The 19,076-nt window shown below is 33.1% G+C and overlaps 2 protein-coding genes across 3 annotated transcripts in view; both read right to left on the bottom strand.

The window, feature by feature from the left end:
• Nucleotides 1-19,076, bottom strand: part of LOC134261999 (uncharacterized) — a 113,908-nt gene that overhangs the window by 70,162 nt on the left and 24,670 nt on the right. The gene's annotated exons all lie outside the window — the stretch shown is intronic.
• Nucleotides 1,030-18,667, bottom strand: LOC134262003 (uncharacterized). Its single transcript, XM_062744385.1, has 7 exons — nucleotides 18,563-18,667; nucleotides 17,356-17,595; nucleotides 13,641-14,132; nucleotides 10,559-10,813; nucleotides 9,665-9,904; nucleotides 5,817-5,938; nucleotides 1,030-3,482 (listed from the first exon to the last, which is right to left on the bottom strand). The coding sequence occupies exons 1-7, from the start codon at nucleotides 18,624-18,626 to the stop codon at nucleotides 2,199-2,201; spliced, it is 2,697 nt and encodes an 898-aa protein (XP_062600369.1). The 5' UTR covers nucleotides 18,627-18,667; the 3' UTR covers nucleotides 1,030-2,198.

Below are 19,076 nucleotides of genomic sequence, written 5' to 3'. Positions count from 1 at the left end.
TTATTCCTATGTTAAAATTTGATACCCCATTGTGGCCCCACCCTTCTCCTGGGGGTCATGATTTGAACAAACTTGACTAAACACTACCAGAAGATGCTTCTACATGAGTGTCATCTTTCCTGGCCCAGTGGTTCTTCATAAGAATTTTTTTTAAATTACCAAAGGTATGTATTCCTACATTAAAATTAGACACCCCTCTGTGGCCCCAACCTACCCCCTGGGGTCATGGTTTGAGGAAAATTGAATCTACATTACATATGGGTACTTCCATATGAGTTTCATCTTTCCTGGCCCCGTGGTTCTTAAGAAGATTTTTAAAATACGCCAGTAATTTTTTCACTAATTCGTAATTATTTTCCCTTTGAAAAGAGTGTGACCCTTCTTTGGAACAAACCTAAATCCCCTTTACGCAAGGGTACTTTGTGGAAAATTTAGTTGAAATTGGCCAAGTGGTTCTTGAGAAGAAGATGAAATTGTGAAAAGTTTATGACGACGACAACGACGACGCCAACAACAACGACAGACAACGGACAAATTTCGATCAGAAAATCTCACTTAAGCCTTTAGCTCAGGTGAGATAAGAGGAGTTTCATAGAGATTTATCTGTTTCATTTTTATAGAAAATTTGAGATACTTTAGTTAAATCTTTATATCTTAATCTCAAGGTGTATTGATACTCTGATAAGAGAGATTACTCATAATGAAATAAATGTCTCTTACATGTATCCCTTTATAAAGTTGTCATGTTAAATTCCTATTTTTCACAATTTTTCTGCAAGCCATGCGATAATTTTTTTTTTAATAAAAATAGCATATATATTGTTTTTGGAAAATAATAAAGAAACGTTTTATGTGCGTTAGCAGAGGATTTTTAATTCTTAAGCTATAGAACATTGAAAAACAAAAACATGACGACCAAACACATTTTCAGTATATATCTAGTACGAAGTAAAATTCGTAATGTTTGAGACACTGAAAACCATGTAGTTAGATATTGCAAATCGTTTTTTCACATCTCCTTAACTATCACCATTTTTTTTTGTGACACCAAAAACTAGACATTTTACCATACCTTCTTAAAAAATGCTGAATGGCACCAATTTGTAGTGAAATTTTCTTTCAAATAAAACAGACAAGATGTATCATTGACAAAGATTGGGAGAAAAACGTCTTCAATGAATTTTACCCTGCTATATTTAAATACAATATTTGAAAATAAAAATTAACAAAGGTTCTCGAATCTATTTCTTGAGGGACTTTTTCTTAGTTTAAAATAGAAATGTTATTATTACTTATTATGTCACATTTCTAAAATGCAGCATTCTTTCATGTTTGATCAAACAGGGCAAAATAACAAAATAAAACCAAAACATCAGTGAACATAAACTGTGATTAAGGTTTTTCCTAGTCTAGTTGTAAAAATTGCTCATTTATTATTACATATTACGTTTTCAGTTCCGTGTTCAAACATTGCACACATATATAAATTTGACCTTAATGAAAATACTGTCTGTACAATAGTAAGTAAGCACATTAAATAATTTAAGAATACACTGTTGAACATATTTCGCTAATCTAGATCACTTAGAAATAAAAAAAAAATGTGTACATATTCTTAGTGAAAAGTAATGGAAGATTTGTTTGCTAATGATATATCAATTACACAAATTGTCAAACGACAATACAGAAGCGCATTCTAAGCATGTTTTCATTCTCAGTTGAGTGACAAAAAATATTAAGCATTCAAATTCAAAAAAAATTTTCAAACCATACACAACATTTGAAAAATAAAAAAAAAAAACATTTGAATTTTTCAAACACGTATAGGGTGTATAATTTTCAACCATATCGCGGTTTATAAAACAGCATAAACTGCCCCAAGTTATGTTATTTCGTATAACATAAGTTGAAATTAGCATCATTCATTATAATTTAATTTCAAAGTAGACAATGATACAATTCTTTCTTTTATTCCTTCGGAAAAAGGTTTCAAATATGGCATATCTTAAAAGTTAACTCAAGCAAAGTACTTCGTTTTTGACGTAACTCATTGTGACGTAGGCAAGTTATGTTATACAAAATTGATAAAACCGTTAAACCAATCAAATGCCGAGTTACAACTGAAATTAAATTATTAGGCAATAAGTTTTGTAATTCTTTTAAATAATTATAATTTATAAATTGGTGGATGTCTTTCTCTACAATTTCCAATACCTAGTAAGTTCAGTGGTATCAATGATATGCCGATCATTAACGGAATGCAAAGGACACATCAATTTAAGATCTTCGTTTGGAATGTCTTTTTGAGGTAAAAAATGGTCCTTTATATCGATGGCAATCATTTTTTCTTTGTCCATTCGACATCTAAAGCCTCTTACATACTGTATCTCTCTATGAAATGTTCCTGCTAAAGCATTTAACAGCTCTTCTATTCTTCCTTGAATCAAGCATGTTTTTTCTGTTTCCAAAAAATGTCCTTGTATCGGGCAAAATACTTGAAGTTGTATAGATTCTTCAGTGACGGATAAAACAATGTTGTATTGTATGTAGGAAAACAAAGCAGCATTTTTGTAGAGGCAAGATGTTCCTTGATTTCGTAGGACTTTCCAACCGTTTTCTTGCATACAAGCAATAACAAGGCGAAAAAACAAGAAAAATGGCAGAAAATCAAATTCATAAACAAGGACAGATGATTTACTTTCCGATTCCTCGATGAGATTTAAAAGTTCTTTTTCAATTTCTTTACGATTCATGCACGGAACATAGTGAGATTCTGTACCAATAGCCAGCAAACCAAGTCTTTGCATAAAGATAAGGAGCGATACCTTGTGGCATTGAAGATATCGTTTGTCTTTCTCATATGATTCTTTTTCACTTCTGACTTTTGTATCGGTTAATTTTCCTTCTTTCTTTAGCTTTTCGCACAACTCTTCATCTTTGTGTTTCCAGATCTCCAGAAGGAGTCGGTCTCGCAAATTGCCAGTTTTGTAATATTCTTCCCAGTTCTCCTGAGTCCCAGGAATTCCTTTAAAATGTAGTCTGTCTGTGATGATGTGTTTGAAGGCGTCAATAAACCATTGCACATTAATAATTATTTTATCGTCCAGACCATCTTCCTTGAAATATAGAGCTTTTCCAGTGTCATGATAATATCTCAGCATATCTAGTTTTTCATTTTCATCTTCATTGGAAGCGCTCTGTCCTCTATCAGTTATCTCTGAAGCCGTTGATTTTATTTCCCAGATATTCATGATTCTCATTAAGATTTTTTTCTGATTGATTTCTATTTCAAAAAACGACCATTCTTTTGGAATGTTCTCGTTCCATCGTTGATGGGAAGCTATGTTGAAAAGACAAGTTTCTAGATCACGGAGAGGTAAATTAAATTCAGCGCAAAAAATGTTATCATCTCGGATGTACTGTGCTAAGTGAGATGACTTTGGAATCTGACAGCGCAGGCTCTCCATCAATCGGTTTTTATCCTAAATTAAAAAGGAAACAAAGTCACTATAGTATATAGACTGTTTTCGTTTTTTGTCAAGATGTCATACTTCTATTTATGCTATTTTGATATTCCTCTGCCTCCTATAAGAGCTAATGGACCTGTTTAGTTCAAAAGCCTTTCAAAAATGTCATGTTAAAGACATTTAACTTTATGTTTACAAGTGTTCAACATGAAGGGAGACTAAATCAGTTAACACAATTGCATAACTAAGTGGCATTCAAATGCCTGTATTAACCATTTAAAATTAGACCAAATTTTCAATTTTAAACATCTTAATGGTGAAAAGTATTTTATCTATTGTATTTAAAATCCGAAACATTATTTTGCCACATATACATGTACGAGCTACATAAGATAGGATTCCTCTTACAATTCTTGTATTTAAAAATCAATGATATTTTCACAGAATCAAGAAGACATTAGAGAGGTTTAGCAAACAAACGTGTACGCGTACGTGTACGTGTAGCACCAGAAATCTGTGCATTACGTCATCACTTTTGTTAATGACGAATTTCTACACGTATCTTCTTACGTAGGTTACGTGTAGATTGCCAAGTACACGTAAGTTAATACTTGTAGCTTATAATTCTTTAAGGTATTCAGTCCCTAATGGGATGAAATTCCATGAAATTGAATACATAACTGATATGTAGGCATTGAATACTCAGTTTATTTACACATACTTCCCAATTATTACCATAAGCATGTATAGTGGGATGTGTCGTAATTAATAATCTTGAAATTTGGTAACGATTAAAAATATAAGAAATCTGTACCATTTTTTTTTCTCATAAGTACATGCATATATTTATGTAAAACGCCTTTTTGGTGATATACGTATTAAAATCATTGCCTTTTCGGATGAATTTTATATGTAAACCATTTTTACATTCAAAAAAATACATGTACAAGAACAAATTATACTTTGCTAAACAAGAAAAAAAATGTTAACGTGTAATTCTATCTTGTAGTTTACACGTACATTTACATGTACAAGTGAACTTGCTAAACCTCTCTATTATCACTAAGTGAAGGTATCAAATTAAAGATTAAAGAACAAAGTGCGGTATTAGCAGTTATCTGCCGCAAAATTTTCAATATTTTAAACTTTACTTTTTTTGTCTTTTATTGTTTAGCATTGAAGCAAGTAAGATGCGAACTAAATTCCACAGGTACAAAAATAACTCAAATTTTCATTATGACGTCACAAATACGCGCTAATCATGGAATGTCAGCTAGAATTCGTTGAAAATCTTTTGAAATAAGCTATCTTTCATTAAATTACACCCTTGCGCATGCATGTAAGTATATATTTAATTTATACAGATAAAATGGTGTTGGTTGTCACTTGCAATCAATATGAATTTTGGGAAAATTCAATGCTATACATTGAATACCTAAAATGCAGGAAAGCCTCAAAATGACTCATTTCTTTGCGAATTTTCCTTTAGAAAATAGTGTCTGCCACCGTCGCCCACTTTAATTTTTTGATATATTATGTAAACTGCTATGCAAAATCACACATCTCAAAATCTTTCCGGGCGACGGTGGCAGAGTATGTTTTCTTGAAGAAAATTGATGTCTTCTGCAACTTTTTAAGAAAATACGGGAAAATGCACAAGTTAATGACATCACAATTAATACGAAGGAGGTCACACGACTTGTGTTTTCTTACTGGAATTCCTAGGATTAAGAAAGAATAAATTTTGATTTCTTATATTACTTTCATATTTTAGAAAATTATCGTGCTTAATTTGTATTGAAACTGTACCTTCTTCTTATATATCATTTAATTTCAAAAATCCAAGGCTTTTTAAAATGTTTTAAACGGAGCAGATATGAAAGCGGCATTTTTTGCCAATATCGCACTTTGTTCTTTGACCGTTTTATATCAGAGGCAAGATCATGTCAAGATTTTTACCTTTTTCCTGGACATCAAAAATAAAAGAAAATATTGTTGTCAATCATGCAATCCCTACTTGAACTTCAAAAGATCGAATGTTTTTCAATGAGTATATTAAAATTTCAATAGCATTTGACGAGTAGTTAGAAATCGGCACGAACAAAGGCACTGATAAAGAGGAAGATAACATCGGATGTGATAAAAAATGAATCTTAATACAACATGTAATTCAATAGTATGGTAGAACTTCAATTACGTGTGATGAGTAGATGATGAGAAAAAATAATGAAAATTTGTAATGGACAAACATACGGACATATAGACTTATTGCCAGGCAGACACACAAGTGTAAAACAGTATATTTCCTCTCCTTCGGAAATGATGTTTTTTGGCATAAAATATTCTTACATGAAACTGAGTGTTTCTTTTGTCCCAATGGGTTGCTACTATCAGAACTGTGGGCTTTTGATCTTTATCACTGTCAGAACCACAGTAGGTATGTATAGACTTCAACCAGAAAACGAAGTAATCTGAAAATGAAATTGCAAATATTTTCCTTAAAAATATTTCCAACATTTTATTGGAATAGTTATACCATTGTGAGACTACAAGATTCGTTCTTCTTGCATATAATTCATAAGCAATTCACTCACAGTTTGAGGTCGAGCATTAGCCGGTCACTCTTTAAAAATTGTAATTCTAATTTTAAAAAAGTAATCCATTTCTTTTGTGAATTGTTTTTTTTTTGGCTATCTTGATATTTGTATCCATATTTCTTTATTTTCAATTCTGGCAACTGGTAAACACACACGATCTTGTGAATACTCTCTTTTAAAATATCAGATCTATGTGAAAATAAATATTATGACAATAACACAAAGATAATCGATCTTGTAACTCTTTCAACCACAAATTAATTATATTGTTTAATTTTAGAATATGAAAGGTAGTTGATTAAATTTGCAGATTATCAAATATGATATATTTTTAATAAGTTAAAGTATGCAGAGAATAAACCTATATCGTTAACCAAATGCAAAACAGTGCGTCATCAAAGAAAGGAATTTCACATTTTTCAGAAAAAGCATACTTTAATTTTTTACTGAATACATATGTATTTTTAATATTTACAAGATGTATTAACTTTTGTACACAGCGTATGAAGGGAATTTCTTTGAAAAAATAGAGGCTAAAACATTGCTCACTGCGGCCAAGACAAATTGTCATTTGGATATTAAAATCTTGACCTATGAATAAGGGATAAACAAAAAAAAAAAAGATATGTGTCATAACAAAAAAAAAGTAAAATAGTATTCAATTCAATTCAAAACTCTTTCATAATTAACAAAATTCAATATCATAACAACCATCTAAAATTTACCGTTCACGTTAGCTCAGTCGGAGGAGCGCTTACTCCATGATCGAGAGGCCGTGAGTTCGAATGTTGGCAGCGACTGACATAAGTCGATAAAATGGATATTAATCGTTCCTTCGCCATACGCTCAGCACCAGAAGAGTTTTTTTTTTCGGATGAGACCTTAACAAATGGTCCTAGTTACGACAGGCGTTGGTACCAGTACGATAAAGATCCTCACTGCTCAAAGACCCTGAGTGCTGAGTGCTGAGTAAATGTCAAAATGTGAAGTTCTTCACCAGTGTGTTGAAACGTTTCTACATTAGTAAAATAAATCTCGAATAAGACGTAAAACAAACATACAATCAACAATTGTATTAGTTCCTGGATACCAGAGACAACTTCAGCATGTCTTTTGGTAACTGGTCTAGATGGATACTTTAGTAGGGGTATGATATTTTTTGGCATACCAAAACATAGCCAAAAAATGGTTACCCTTACTCTATGCATGGTTTTGACCTCTAAATCAACATTGTCATTAAATCTGATACGACTTCTGGGTATGCTCGGCCTTCGCTCTAATATTTGACGACACAGGAATTTGATGTATAACTTTCATTCACCTCCAACATCGATTTATCACATTAGTTTCACAGGTTTTCTCCTCTCTGTACCTATTGTTTTTCTCCGAAGATGTCATTTGTTTTGCTGATGTGTATGATTCCAATGCCTTGACATTATCCGCTACTTAGTTGAGATCTCCTCCCGTTTTCTCAAAGACATTTTCTCTTCTGTACACAACTGCATCGACACTGCCAGGTGCCCCCTTCCAATGTCCATGTCCATCCAAGAAATTCAAGTGGCAGATTTAAAGCCATTACTGAAGACCCCGCAAGCTAACAAGTAGAAGTTCTGCATGTTGTGGTACTGCGTCGTAAGACCACCACTACTTAGTAATAAGATGTACAAAAGCTGCATTCGTTTTATTTCTCAAGCAATCTAATACAGAATGCATTTGTTCCCATATGCCTAATGTGTTCTACTCAAGGTTAAACTGTGTCTTTAATATAAGGCACTTCTGTGTTTAGGAAGGAACCAAAATGTATACTTTAGGTTTCACTTTTTTGAGTACTTGCAGTAATAATTCTCTGTTTCCTCACTGTGAACTTTAACTTCAGTTGTAATACAGTGTGTATATTTTAAACAATACAGCAAAAATGACCGGTCTTCAGGGGATGCTCACTTCCCTATTGCACTTGATCCAAAAACTGATGTTTCAGGGGTCTGTATGTGCTCTGCATGCTCCTATTTTGTATTGTTTTATGGACTTTTAAGATTGAATACAGTTCCTTATCAACATATATTTCATATATATTCTTAAACCTGACATGAATTTTAAAAACTCGACATTATCATCTATGAACGACTTGTTTCATACTAACTATATATATATATAGCTGCATTCTGCCATATTTATTAAAAATACCTCATCATATTGTAACCATATATTCCCAGTAACCCCAATGCGTTTGTAACACTTGATGGATTTTTGATTTGGCTATAGACTTGTACATATTTCCAATAATAAAACATTTGAAAACATTTCAAGACATGTACCTACAAAAGATAAAACAGTCATAATGATATTTGTGATTAATCTTTGTTTTGAATCACAAATGTAAAATTAAAAAGAAAATGCAAGTTTGGAAGATGAAAAATGTTGCACGAGTACCTATTTTTACAGTTATTTAATATATACAATATAAACTTGAACAAAAGCAGGAAAAACTTGTAAACATATCTCGAAATTATTTATCATCTGAATGCAACAAACAACCAGCGTCTTTGATTTGCATGTCTGTATGCAGATGATATATGTCAGAAAACGCGCCGAACTCTGTCAACTAACCATACTTGAAATAACTTTTGCCATAATGTTATAACCATAAGAGATAGACACTTCATATTTAGTATTTGTACTGCATCTATAAAATTCTTCCATAGAAGTTAGTGTTACCAAGGACAATGGCCTTGTGACGTCGACTGTCAGTGACCCTAATGCTAAAATATTTTTTTTTTTTTAGATTTTTTTGCCAACGGATGCATTGTTCTTCATAAACACATCTTGTTATATCTGTCTAGAAGCAAAAGATTTTGTAAGCTATGTATGAAACACTCGAGTACAAAACTATGATTAACCAGAATACAAGTTTGTTCTGATGACTAAATTTGTAGACCTGCTGCATTCGAATTATTTTTTTTTATCAGGAAACCACTTTGAAACTGTAGAAGAAATAAATTTTCAAAATTCATATTTACCGAGAGAAATAAACATAAATGGATGGTCACTTATAGCTCGTTTCCTTGGCAACGGTAGGAATGTGGAACATAATGTATGTTGAAAGTACATCTATTAATAGTTTGTATTCATAATTTCTGTAAAGTTTCATTAAGATTGTCCAAGCCTAATCTGCGAGCATGAGTACGCATTTTTTGTCTTTTTTTCTGTTTCTTTCCACCTGAAATTGTATATGTATCTCTTTTCACCGGTTGTAGAGGGATTAACTGAGTGTTTAGATGTTAGTTACAGTCGCAGATCCAGAATTTTTTCAATGGGGGGGGGGGTCAAACCCCGTCAAATAAAAAATCCAACTCTCAGAAACGTGTTGACAAGCAAAAAAAATCATCTTAACTTGCCCAAACGAGAAAAAACTATTTCATAGGGGGATGCAAATAACTATTACTCTCCATACCCATTTAACAAACGTCCGTGTTTTCAAGGGGGGGTCCCCTCTAGATCCGCGCATGAGTTAATTAAGGAATTTATTGCAAAAAACATCTCTTTAGAGAAATTGATATGAAACAAATGTAAGGAAAGATGTGCAGTTTACAAGAGTTATACCTCCATAGGTCCATCCGGAGAACATACTACCATCTTGATCACACACTTCCTTATCCACCTTCTGGTCAAGAGGTTTAGAGGCGTCCACCACCACAACATAGAAAGCTCTCCTGGTCAGGTAAATCTGGTGACAGGCGTAGTACGCACACTGGCCCCCAAAGTCGAACATAGTCAGAGTCTTCTTTTCAAAGTCAGTTTCATTTTCCTCATTATTTCTGAGATCCATATGTCGTGTTCTTACTGAAAGCATATTCAGATGTCTTATAATTTTCTGTCACGTACCACCTGTTATTCTAAAAATTATAAGCTTTTTAAAAATTAAAAACTCTGATAAAGTTGCTTTAAATATCAACAACTGGGAAGCAATAAGTATTGCTTAAATGCTTACTAGAATTAGTTATGTAATGTAACTAAAATTCAAAGCATATTAACAACAATGCCAACAGAAAAAAAAAACTAAAAGACTATTCTAGGCTTTTTATATTTTGTTTAAAAAAACTAGAAAACTAGAAATACGAACTTTTCATTTATTTACAAAGTATTATTTTATTTTTCTTTGATCCTAGAACAGTTACCTGTGAAGTTTTATCGTAAAATTTAAAATGTAAGGGAAAGGTATTTTTTGAAAAACAATAATTTGAAATTAAATGGTTTTTAAAAGTCAAAGTTTACTTTTCATTTCTTTATATGCATGCTTATGTCAGTTCATCCTTTGCGCATGATCATGGTAAATATCGATTGATTCATTTACTTACCGTCGGATCGCACTTTTTTCAGTGTTTTTTCTCGTGTTTCATATTGATTAGAATAAAAAGGTCTTATTTTATCATATATTTTTTTCAATATTAAAAAGCTTTGTAATATTTCAAGTATCAATAGCCTTGACATCTTTACCTTTTAGAGATTTTGCTTCATCACATAATTCAAATATTTCCTCATGCACCTCCAATCCCTCAGTAGATTTTACTTCCTTAATCTCTTCTTCAGTGCATCGGAGCAGACGTTTAAGTAGTGTTGTTTTCCCCGCCCCAGCACATCCTACAATCATCCCCCGGGCGTGGTGGACTGTCTGTGTTCCTCTCTTAGCGTACTCCACATACCGCTCTCTGGCCTCCGGGTCCCATTGTAGTACTTCACTAGGGACGCCAACTATTTAAAAAAAATTACCAAAGGTTACATATATCGTGACATCAGTACATGTTTTAATATTCATTGTTATCTCACCTGAGCCCTTCTGACCAAAGTCCGTTGTTTGTCGTCTTCGTTGGTATAATGTTCAGGCGCGGTTCCAGGAATATTTCCAAGGGGGGGGGGGGACAAGCAAAAAAAAAAATATAAAATAAACAAAGAAACAAATAAAAAAATCGCCAAACGTCAAAAACTTTTTTGTGGGTGTGTGTGTGTATTGGGGGGGGGGGTTCTATTTATGACTTCTATTGCCTTAAATCTTTGCATACCCATTTCACACATATCTGTGCTTACCTTGGAGGAGAGGGGGGGGTCAGCGTTTTCCAAGGAGGGTCCATGGTAATTGTTTTTTTTATTTGTTTCAATATATACATGTACATATTTTAACCTTGTAAATTCTTACCCCAACCCCCTCTCTTTATCCCCGCATGGTATTCGAAAAAAAAAAAATTCAAAGTGCGTTTTAACAATGCAGATACAGATTACATAGCAGTGGCTGGGGGGATGGTTTACGGGAGTTTCATTCTCCCTTTAATTGGATTTGAAAAAAAGAGATAGAAAAAAGTCTGAAACTTGTGTAGTATTTTTAATAAAGAAAATGCTCAGTGAAAGGCTAATATTGTAAAATATAAAAAAAAAATGGGCTGTAAAAACAGAATGACCCCCTCCTTTACAAAATGAAGTTTTCGAGTTATGAGATTATTTACCCTTATTTTTCAAAACTTTAAGGTAATTTAAGTGGGTATTTTTTTTTTCTCATCAACCTCCGACCTTTAAAAACTACACTCCACCCTGTATCCTATTGAGTTGATAAACAACACATATCAAAGACTGATCCAGGGTCTGTATGCCTGGCGTGCCCTTCCCCTTTTTTGATATTTTGTCTGTAAAACATATATATGTCAATTATCCTAAAATCAAGAAAAAACATCTGTTATTTGTAAGAAAGTGTGTCAGCCCCCAACAGGGCATTATTCTACATCCACTGGGGGCTTTAGTTTAGCCCTTAGACCCCCTGACTTCTACTGCCCCCTTGCAAAATTTCTGGCCCCCTCACTATGTATGTATTTAAAATAATTGCCTCCCCCTTTGATTTTTTTTATCCACGCCTGTATAGAGATTTCAACTCCAAGGACTTTCAGTAGTGATAGCAAAAATATTCTATTCTATATCTAATGTGCAAGACATGCTAAGATTAAAACAAAATATTTGGTTATGCAGCAAAGTTGAACAAGAGGCCCATGGGCCACATCGCTCACCTGAGCACTACGGGTAGGAAAAAGTACAAAATGGCTTTTTATTGTAAAGTTTAAATCCAAGAGTAGTCCCATGACCAATCATGGATTTGCTATTTTTTAGAAAATGATTGTTTCAGAATTTTCCTATATATGTCTTTAAAAACTTTGGTCGGCCATTTTGGCCCTTTCCTACCCCTGGGGGTCATGATTTGAAAAAAAAATGAATCTACAATACTTGAGTATGCTTCCATATAAATATGATGAATTATGGCTTTGTCATTCTTGAGGAGAAAATTTTTAAAGAATTTACCTATATATTTCGATGTAAAATTATGGTCGGCCATTTTGGTCCCGCCCTACCCCCGAGGGTCATGATTTGAACAAACTTGAATTTACACTACCTGAGCATGCTTCCATATAAATATGATGAATTATGGCTTTTTCATTCTTGTGAAGAAGATTTTTAACCAATTTTCCTATATATTTCTATATAAAACATTGGTAGGCCATTTTGGTCCCGCCCTACCCCCGAGGGTCATGATTTGAACAAACTTGAATCTACACTACCTGAGCATGCTTCCATAAAAATATGATGAATTATGGCTTTTTCATTCTTGTGAAGAAGATTTTTATACAATTTTCCTATATATTTCTATGTAAAACATTGGTCGGCCATTTTGGCCCCGCCCTACCCCCGCGGGTCATGATTTGAACAAACTTGAATCTACACTACCTGAGCATGCTTCTTTAAAAATATGATGAATTATGGCTTTGTCATTCTTCAGAAGAAGATTTTAAAAGAATTTTCCTATATATTTCTATGTAAAACTTTCGTCGGCCATTTTGGCCCCGCCCTACCACCGGGGGTCATGATTTGAATAAACTTGAATCTTAACTTCCTGAACATGCTTCCATATAAATATAATGAATTATGGCTTTGTCATTCTTGAGAAGAAGATTTTTAAAGAATTTACCTATATATTTCTATGTAAAATTTTGATCGGCCATTCTGGCCCCGCCCTATCCCCGGGGGTCATGATTTGAACAAACTTGAATCTACACTACCTGAGGATGTGTCCCCATAAGTTTCATCTTTCCTGGCACAGTGGTTCTTGAGAAGAAGATTTTTTAAATATGCCACCAAATTTTCTTTAATTCCCAATTATCCCCCCTTGAATGAAGGCGTGGCCCTTCATTTGAACAAACCTGAATCCCCTTTACCAAAAGATACTTTGTGGCAAGTTTGGTTGAAATTGGCCCAGCGGTTCTTGAAAAGAGGTCGAAAATTTGAAAAGTTTACAGACAGACGGACAGATAGACAGACGGACGCCGAACAAAATGTCATCAGAAAAGCTCACTTGAGCTTTCAGCTCAGGTGAGCTAAATACTTTGGGACATAAGTATAAATTCTTTTAACAGGGGAATGAGAGACATGTTTCAGATCATCGCCCAGATTAAGAGACAACGACGAGTATTAAGACCATATCGACCATATTAAGAAGAACTCATTTAAGTTTTGTGACATGATGAAAATTTTCCGAAATACTTACAGTGTTTACTGATTCTGCCATGAATCCTCCTGTCAGACACGGTACAGTGTGTGATGATGTCTAGCTGTAGTTTGTCTATGAAGAGGTCGTACATCTTTTCCGGCTCCTCCGGTATATACAGACATCTCTCTCCCTCACTCCTCTTATAATTCCAGGACCGGCAGTATTCTGATATCACGTCACGTGACGCCGTGGTCAGGAAAAACTCCAGATCACTGTCCTCCACCAGACACTCCGTAACAAAGGCGTACATGACGTCATGTCGGACGTCGTCTGATATAAAGCTTATCATACCATTATCTGTTTCTGTGAATCCTTCAGAATAATCTACCAAGCCGTCATCGGTAATATTAGGGAAATATCTGTCTCTAATTTTGTCCCTTATGATCCTGTGAGATTGTTTATGTTCATTGAGATTCAGCTGATATTTCTCAGTTAACAGTAGAGAATACAGTAGACACCCGACTTCCTCTGGATTGTTACGATGTTCACCTAAAACACAAAGAAAATTAATCAAAATACACTGTATCCAAGATATACATGTACTTGTCTATGTTTAAAAGTTTTTTTGTTTATTTTTTTCTCTAATACCAATGACATAATAAAAAATAATTATTAATGCAACATCTATAGTATTTCTATCAAAAAAATTATGCGGAAAATCCTACCGGTATGGACGTTGCGCACTATGTTGGTACTATGTAATAGTTAGATCATATTAAGTAAAATTTTTAGTGGTTAAGAAAGGGCGGAGTGAGCGAAGCGACCGAGCCCCCTTCTTAACCACTAAAATTTTACTTTATATGATCTAACTTACTTAGAACCTAATCGCGCTTTTTCATTGGCTAATTAGTCAGCAAGCAGAGTTGAGTTACTGCATAGACATAAAATCTTAACAATTAAGTGAGCAACTTTAGGTCTTCAATCCCTAGTAGGAAGAAATTCATTGAAATTTGAAGACATAACAGATATGTAGGCATTAAATACTCAGTTTATTTAGACATACTTCCCATTTATTACTATAAGTATGTTTAGTGGGATGTGTCCTAATTCATGACCTTGAATTTTGGTAAAAGTTATCTCCCCTTTGTTAAATAATAAAAAAATCAATTAAAAAAAATTTAGCTGGTAAAAAAAAATCTTTTCAATTATCATTCTATTTATAATATTTCAATGCATCTTTCCACCACATGATTTTTTGATATTCAAATTATTTGAATTGTTATTTTGAAAAAACGCTTTTTCCCCATAGACTTCAATGCAATCTTTTTAATTAACTACTGCTTACTTAATGGAATTTTTGAAAATTTCTCGTGGGCAATCCTTTTACACTATGAAATGCTTTAATATAATATCAGAGTAATGTGTATTCGAAGGGCCTTTAGGGGTTCAGAATTTGGTACCATTAGGGATTGAAATCCTTACTAGAAAATTTAGCAGCTGCTGATTGGATGAAAAAGCGGGTTAGGTTCTAAAATGTCTATAACCCTTTATGTCGCAAAGAAATTAGCGGTTTCCCGATGTCACATTTACATTAAATTAAAAATATAATCATTTATTTTATCTAATTTAAAAGTAATGAATAATTCTTAAAATTTTCTTTTAAATAATTTAAAATTATTTTAACTATGATGAGGCGTTACTCAGTATTGATCATTTATGGCGAAATTCCCGAGTCCGACGTTACATCAATTATTATTCGCGCAACTAAAAGGTATGAAAAAAATGCACTTGCAGTTCTCTGAATTAAATGAAACTTAGGGCGTACAATAAAATATATGCATTCTTTCAGATTACATCAGTTTATCAATTTCATGAATTTAGACTGATCTACAGTTCGTAAGGAAAATGTCTAACTGAAAAAAATCGTTTCCTTACACTGACATTAGCCGAAATGGATATGTGTACCAGACATAAATTCCAGACAAATATTAATTTTGATGAATAATCTTTTAGTACATATTATGTCTTAGATTAATTGAATTGATACATTTTATATTACTTTTCCAACGTAAACATTACAAAGGCTCTCTTAAGTGTAGCCTTTTTGTAACGCATGCACGAGTCACAGTATTGTTGCTAAATATGTTTCAGTAATAATCAAACTTATATAAATTAATGTAAGATATAAAGCAATCATGTATGTAGCTTGAAAGAACATTTACTGCTGCATTTACTAATTACACAATCTTTATAATAATGGTCTATATGAAATAAATGCAAGCATCAATAAAAGAGTAGCCATTTTGTCACAGGTACAAAAAAATGTCATTTTACGCAATGCCTACATATGACGTCGGGGGTGTCAAATTATTATCGCTTCAAATGGCTTTTTTCATGCAGGTCCGTAGTACCAGCTCACAGGTACTTGTGGACATGCATGAACCAGCCCCGATATTCAACCACGGAGCTTGTTGGAGATTTTGTCTTCTTTTTTCACAAAATATATTTATATCACTTAAGATATTTCATCATGTGTACATGTACCAAAGGAAAAAAATTATGAAAACCCCAAAATGATATCGTTCCACAAGAATACCCTACTAAACAAAGAATGCATTAAAAGCCCACCCCCCTTCTTTCACCAAAAATAGTAAAAACATTTTAGAATTTTTTGTGATCAAACAGATTTTCAATAATGGTGAAACCTCTCCATCCCTCTTATTTATCATCCCCTCAATATACTTAATTGATACTTATTTTTTTTTATTCAAAATGGCACCAGTTCCATTGAAACGTAGGAATATAAAAAATAACTCATTTGTTTCTCTGTACACCCAAAACGCATGCAGACGCTTTATAGAAATATAAAAATTGTAATGACCTAACTGATAAAAGTTGAAGGAGGTTGAAAGGGAATACTATCATATTTTCTCCTTATAAGACAGACAAGTGAGAAAATAGAAAGAGAAATATTCATTGATTGCCTTTGGCATTTCAGTAAATAAAATTATATTATTAAGATTTATTAGTAAACATCTAAATATTTCAAAAAAGAAGGTTCAAACATTGAACATTATGTGCCCTTTTATTTTTTTTATACTTTTGAAAAATAAAATTCATTTAAAGATCCAAAACATTGAAGTATAAGGTTCAAAACGTTATAAAAACGTTATAATTCTAACATTATTTTGACGTAACGTCAGTGTGTACCAACACCGTGCGCAACGTCTATGAAATCTATGGTATTATGATACTCAAACTTGCTTTATAAATTGTTGAAAACGTATATCCAAACGGAATACTTATAAACATTGCATTTTGAGTACAAGAAACGCGTAGCAACAAAACAACACGCTTTTATTTTCAAATGAGCAATCTGTTGTTCTGTTAGAAAAGACTGAAACAATGGGAATAATATATTTTAAAATTATTTTATTGAGATAATTTCTTATTGATAACATGGTTATATAATGTTTATGTTCTAGCATATTTTAATTTTACCCGTACCAATTTTGAACAATAAGTGTTCACCAGACTGGGACTATCTAGCTATAGTTACCCCCCCCCTTCCCCCTTCTTGAGAGGCGGGAGATTATATACATGTAATGATCGGGATGTCCGTCCGTTTGCTTGGTGTCTTGTACTTTCATGTATTCGGGTGAATGGGAGAGTCTATAAAAGATTTCCAATACGTTTAAAATTGTTAAAGGTTTAGTCTTATTTTTGCATGTTTGTAAATAAAAATAAAACATCATTGAACCTTTCTTCTTACTTGGTTTTCTGTGAGGTTTGTTGTCGATGATGTAAATGTCCCCGTGAGGATGAAGGCCTATACAAGATCTCACGACGTCAGGTCTCGCTCCATACCTGTATCTCCAGAGCCACGCCACGTGATCTACACTGTCCTGTGATCTCCCTCTGTAATGTACAGCCTCCCCTTCTCTTCTTAGTTCCTGTAGAAATTGTTTCCTTTTATCCTCATCCTTGTTCAGTATATTGTCTGGGATATTTACTGTCAAAGAAAATGAATAATGTATATTAATATTGTAAACATACTTTTATAAAATATGATTTGAAACAAAAACGAATAAAGAACCACTTGATTACTAATATTTGATTTTCCGTTACATGAATGAAACAAATATCAACTCTTTATGAATGTACCTGACATTAAAGCCGCTTGGTCCGATTCTAATCGCTAAAAATATATATTCTTTTTTATTCTTGAAAAATAATTGTCCATAAATTGTTTCACTTTTTGTCAAATTATACCTCCGACGTCTTTATCTTTCAAAAGATATCAAAATTCAAAAGTTAAACAAATAATTTTTGTTAGGTCACACAATAAATATTCCTATGTTTATATCGCGTGAAATCACCTTCAAAAATTAAATTTATTGCTTACATGTATATCTCATGAAGATCGAACCCGAGCATTTTTTAACAACAAAGTACTTGTACATGGTCAATATTTAAGCCTTCGTTACTAAATTTCCTCTAAAGTAAATATCTTATTTTCCTTTACTATTTAACTAATCATTAATTTAAAAATTACTTTGGATTATATTCAATGACTTAGGCTTCTACTAATGGACAAGAATAAACTCGGGTTTGAATTATCTTCATAATTAGATAAAACCGATAAATTTATTTTTTACAAAGGTGACTTCACAACAGATCTTAACTTCCTGTCAGGAACTTCTATTTATCAACAAGGTTTTTGATCTATGTTTTCCACATGAGAATTGATTTAATAAACTATAAAACCAATCTCACAATTTATGTTTGTATATTATCTAAGTAATGACGTACTTTTATTTTGTAAGATAATATGTGCCTTTTTCGGATTAAGCGGCTTTAATATCTAACATAGCAAAATATTAATATTTATGATGATTCTGTCTAATTTAAATAACAATAAATTCGATCATTTAATTTAAACATCGCAAAATAACTACCATTTTTTTACATTTACTTACATATCTGCTGTATCTTATCATATATCTCCGTGTCCTCCATGGTGACATGAGTCAGTATGTTCATCTGCAGACGGAGTATCAGTAGGGGATGACTGTAAAGACGACCAATGACAGACTTCTCTCCAGGCTTTTCGTTGTAATTGTATGATCTCAGGTACACACTGGCTGTGTCATAACTACTGTAACAGAATGGTATGTAACTGTATATTGATGCTACCCTATACACTGTTTCATCCTCTGTGTCCTCCGTTATCTTGTCCTGATCTTCCCAGAGGTAATCACGTGACTTCAGTCTGTCCAGAGTCTGCTGTGCTTCCTCACGTGTTACAGGATTATATTTACGGTACACGGTCTCTAGTATCTCATTAAGCAGGTCGAGCCACTCTGTGTCATAGAAGTCAGGAGGACCGGAGTCAGAACACAGAAAACAGAATAACACGGACACCTCGTCATCAGTCAGTGTAGTAAACTGATCTAGAAATTAAATGGATTTTCAAATATATAGTACTGTTTG

The sequence above is a fragment of the Saccostrea cucullata genome, unplaced genomic scaffold (assembly GCF_032062105.1).
Source record: "Saccostrea cucullata isolate Sc308-1 unplaced genomic scaffold, CSIRO_AGI_Scuc_v1 ctg2436, whole genome shotgun sequence".
Taxonomy (NCBI): Eukaryota; Metazoa; Mollusca; class Bivalvia; order Ostreida; family Ostreidae; genus Saccostrea; species Saccostrea cuccullata.
This window is presented reverse-complemented; position numbering and strand designations above follow the sequence as displayed.

Bases quoted from the DNA above. Each gene is read 5' to 3' on its own strand.
- LOC134262003 (XM_062744385.1), bottom strand. From the start codon at position 18,626: ATGAACATACTGACTCATGTCACCATGGAGGACACGGAGATATATGAT. The intron at 9,905-10,558 runs GTAAAGATGTCA...ATATGCTTTCAG, and splicing joins TGAAGCAAAATCTCTAAAAG to TAAGAACACGACATATGGAT. The intron at 5,939-9,664 runs GTATAACTCTTG...TTTCATTTTCAG, and splicing joins CTCCGGATGGACCTATGGAG to ATTACTTCGTTTTCTGGTTG.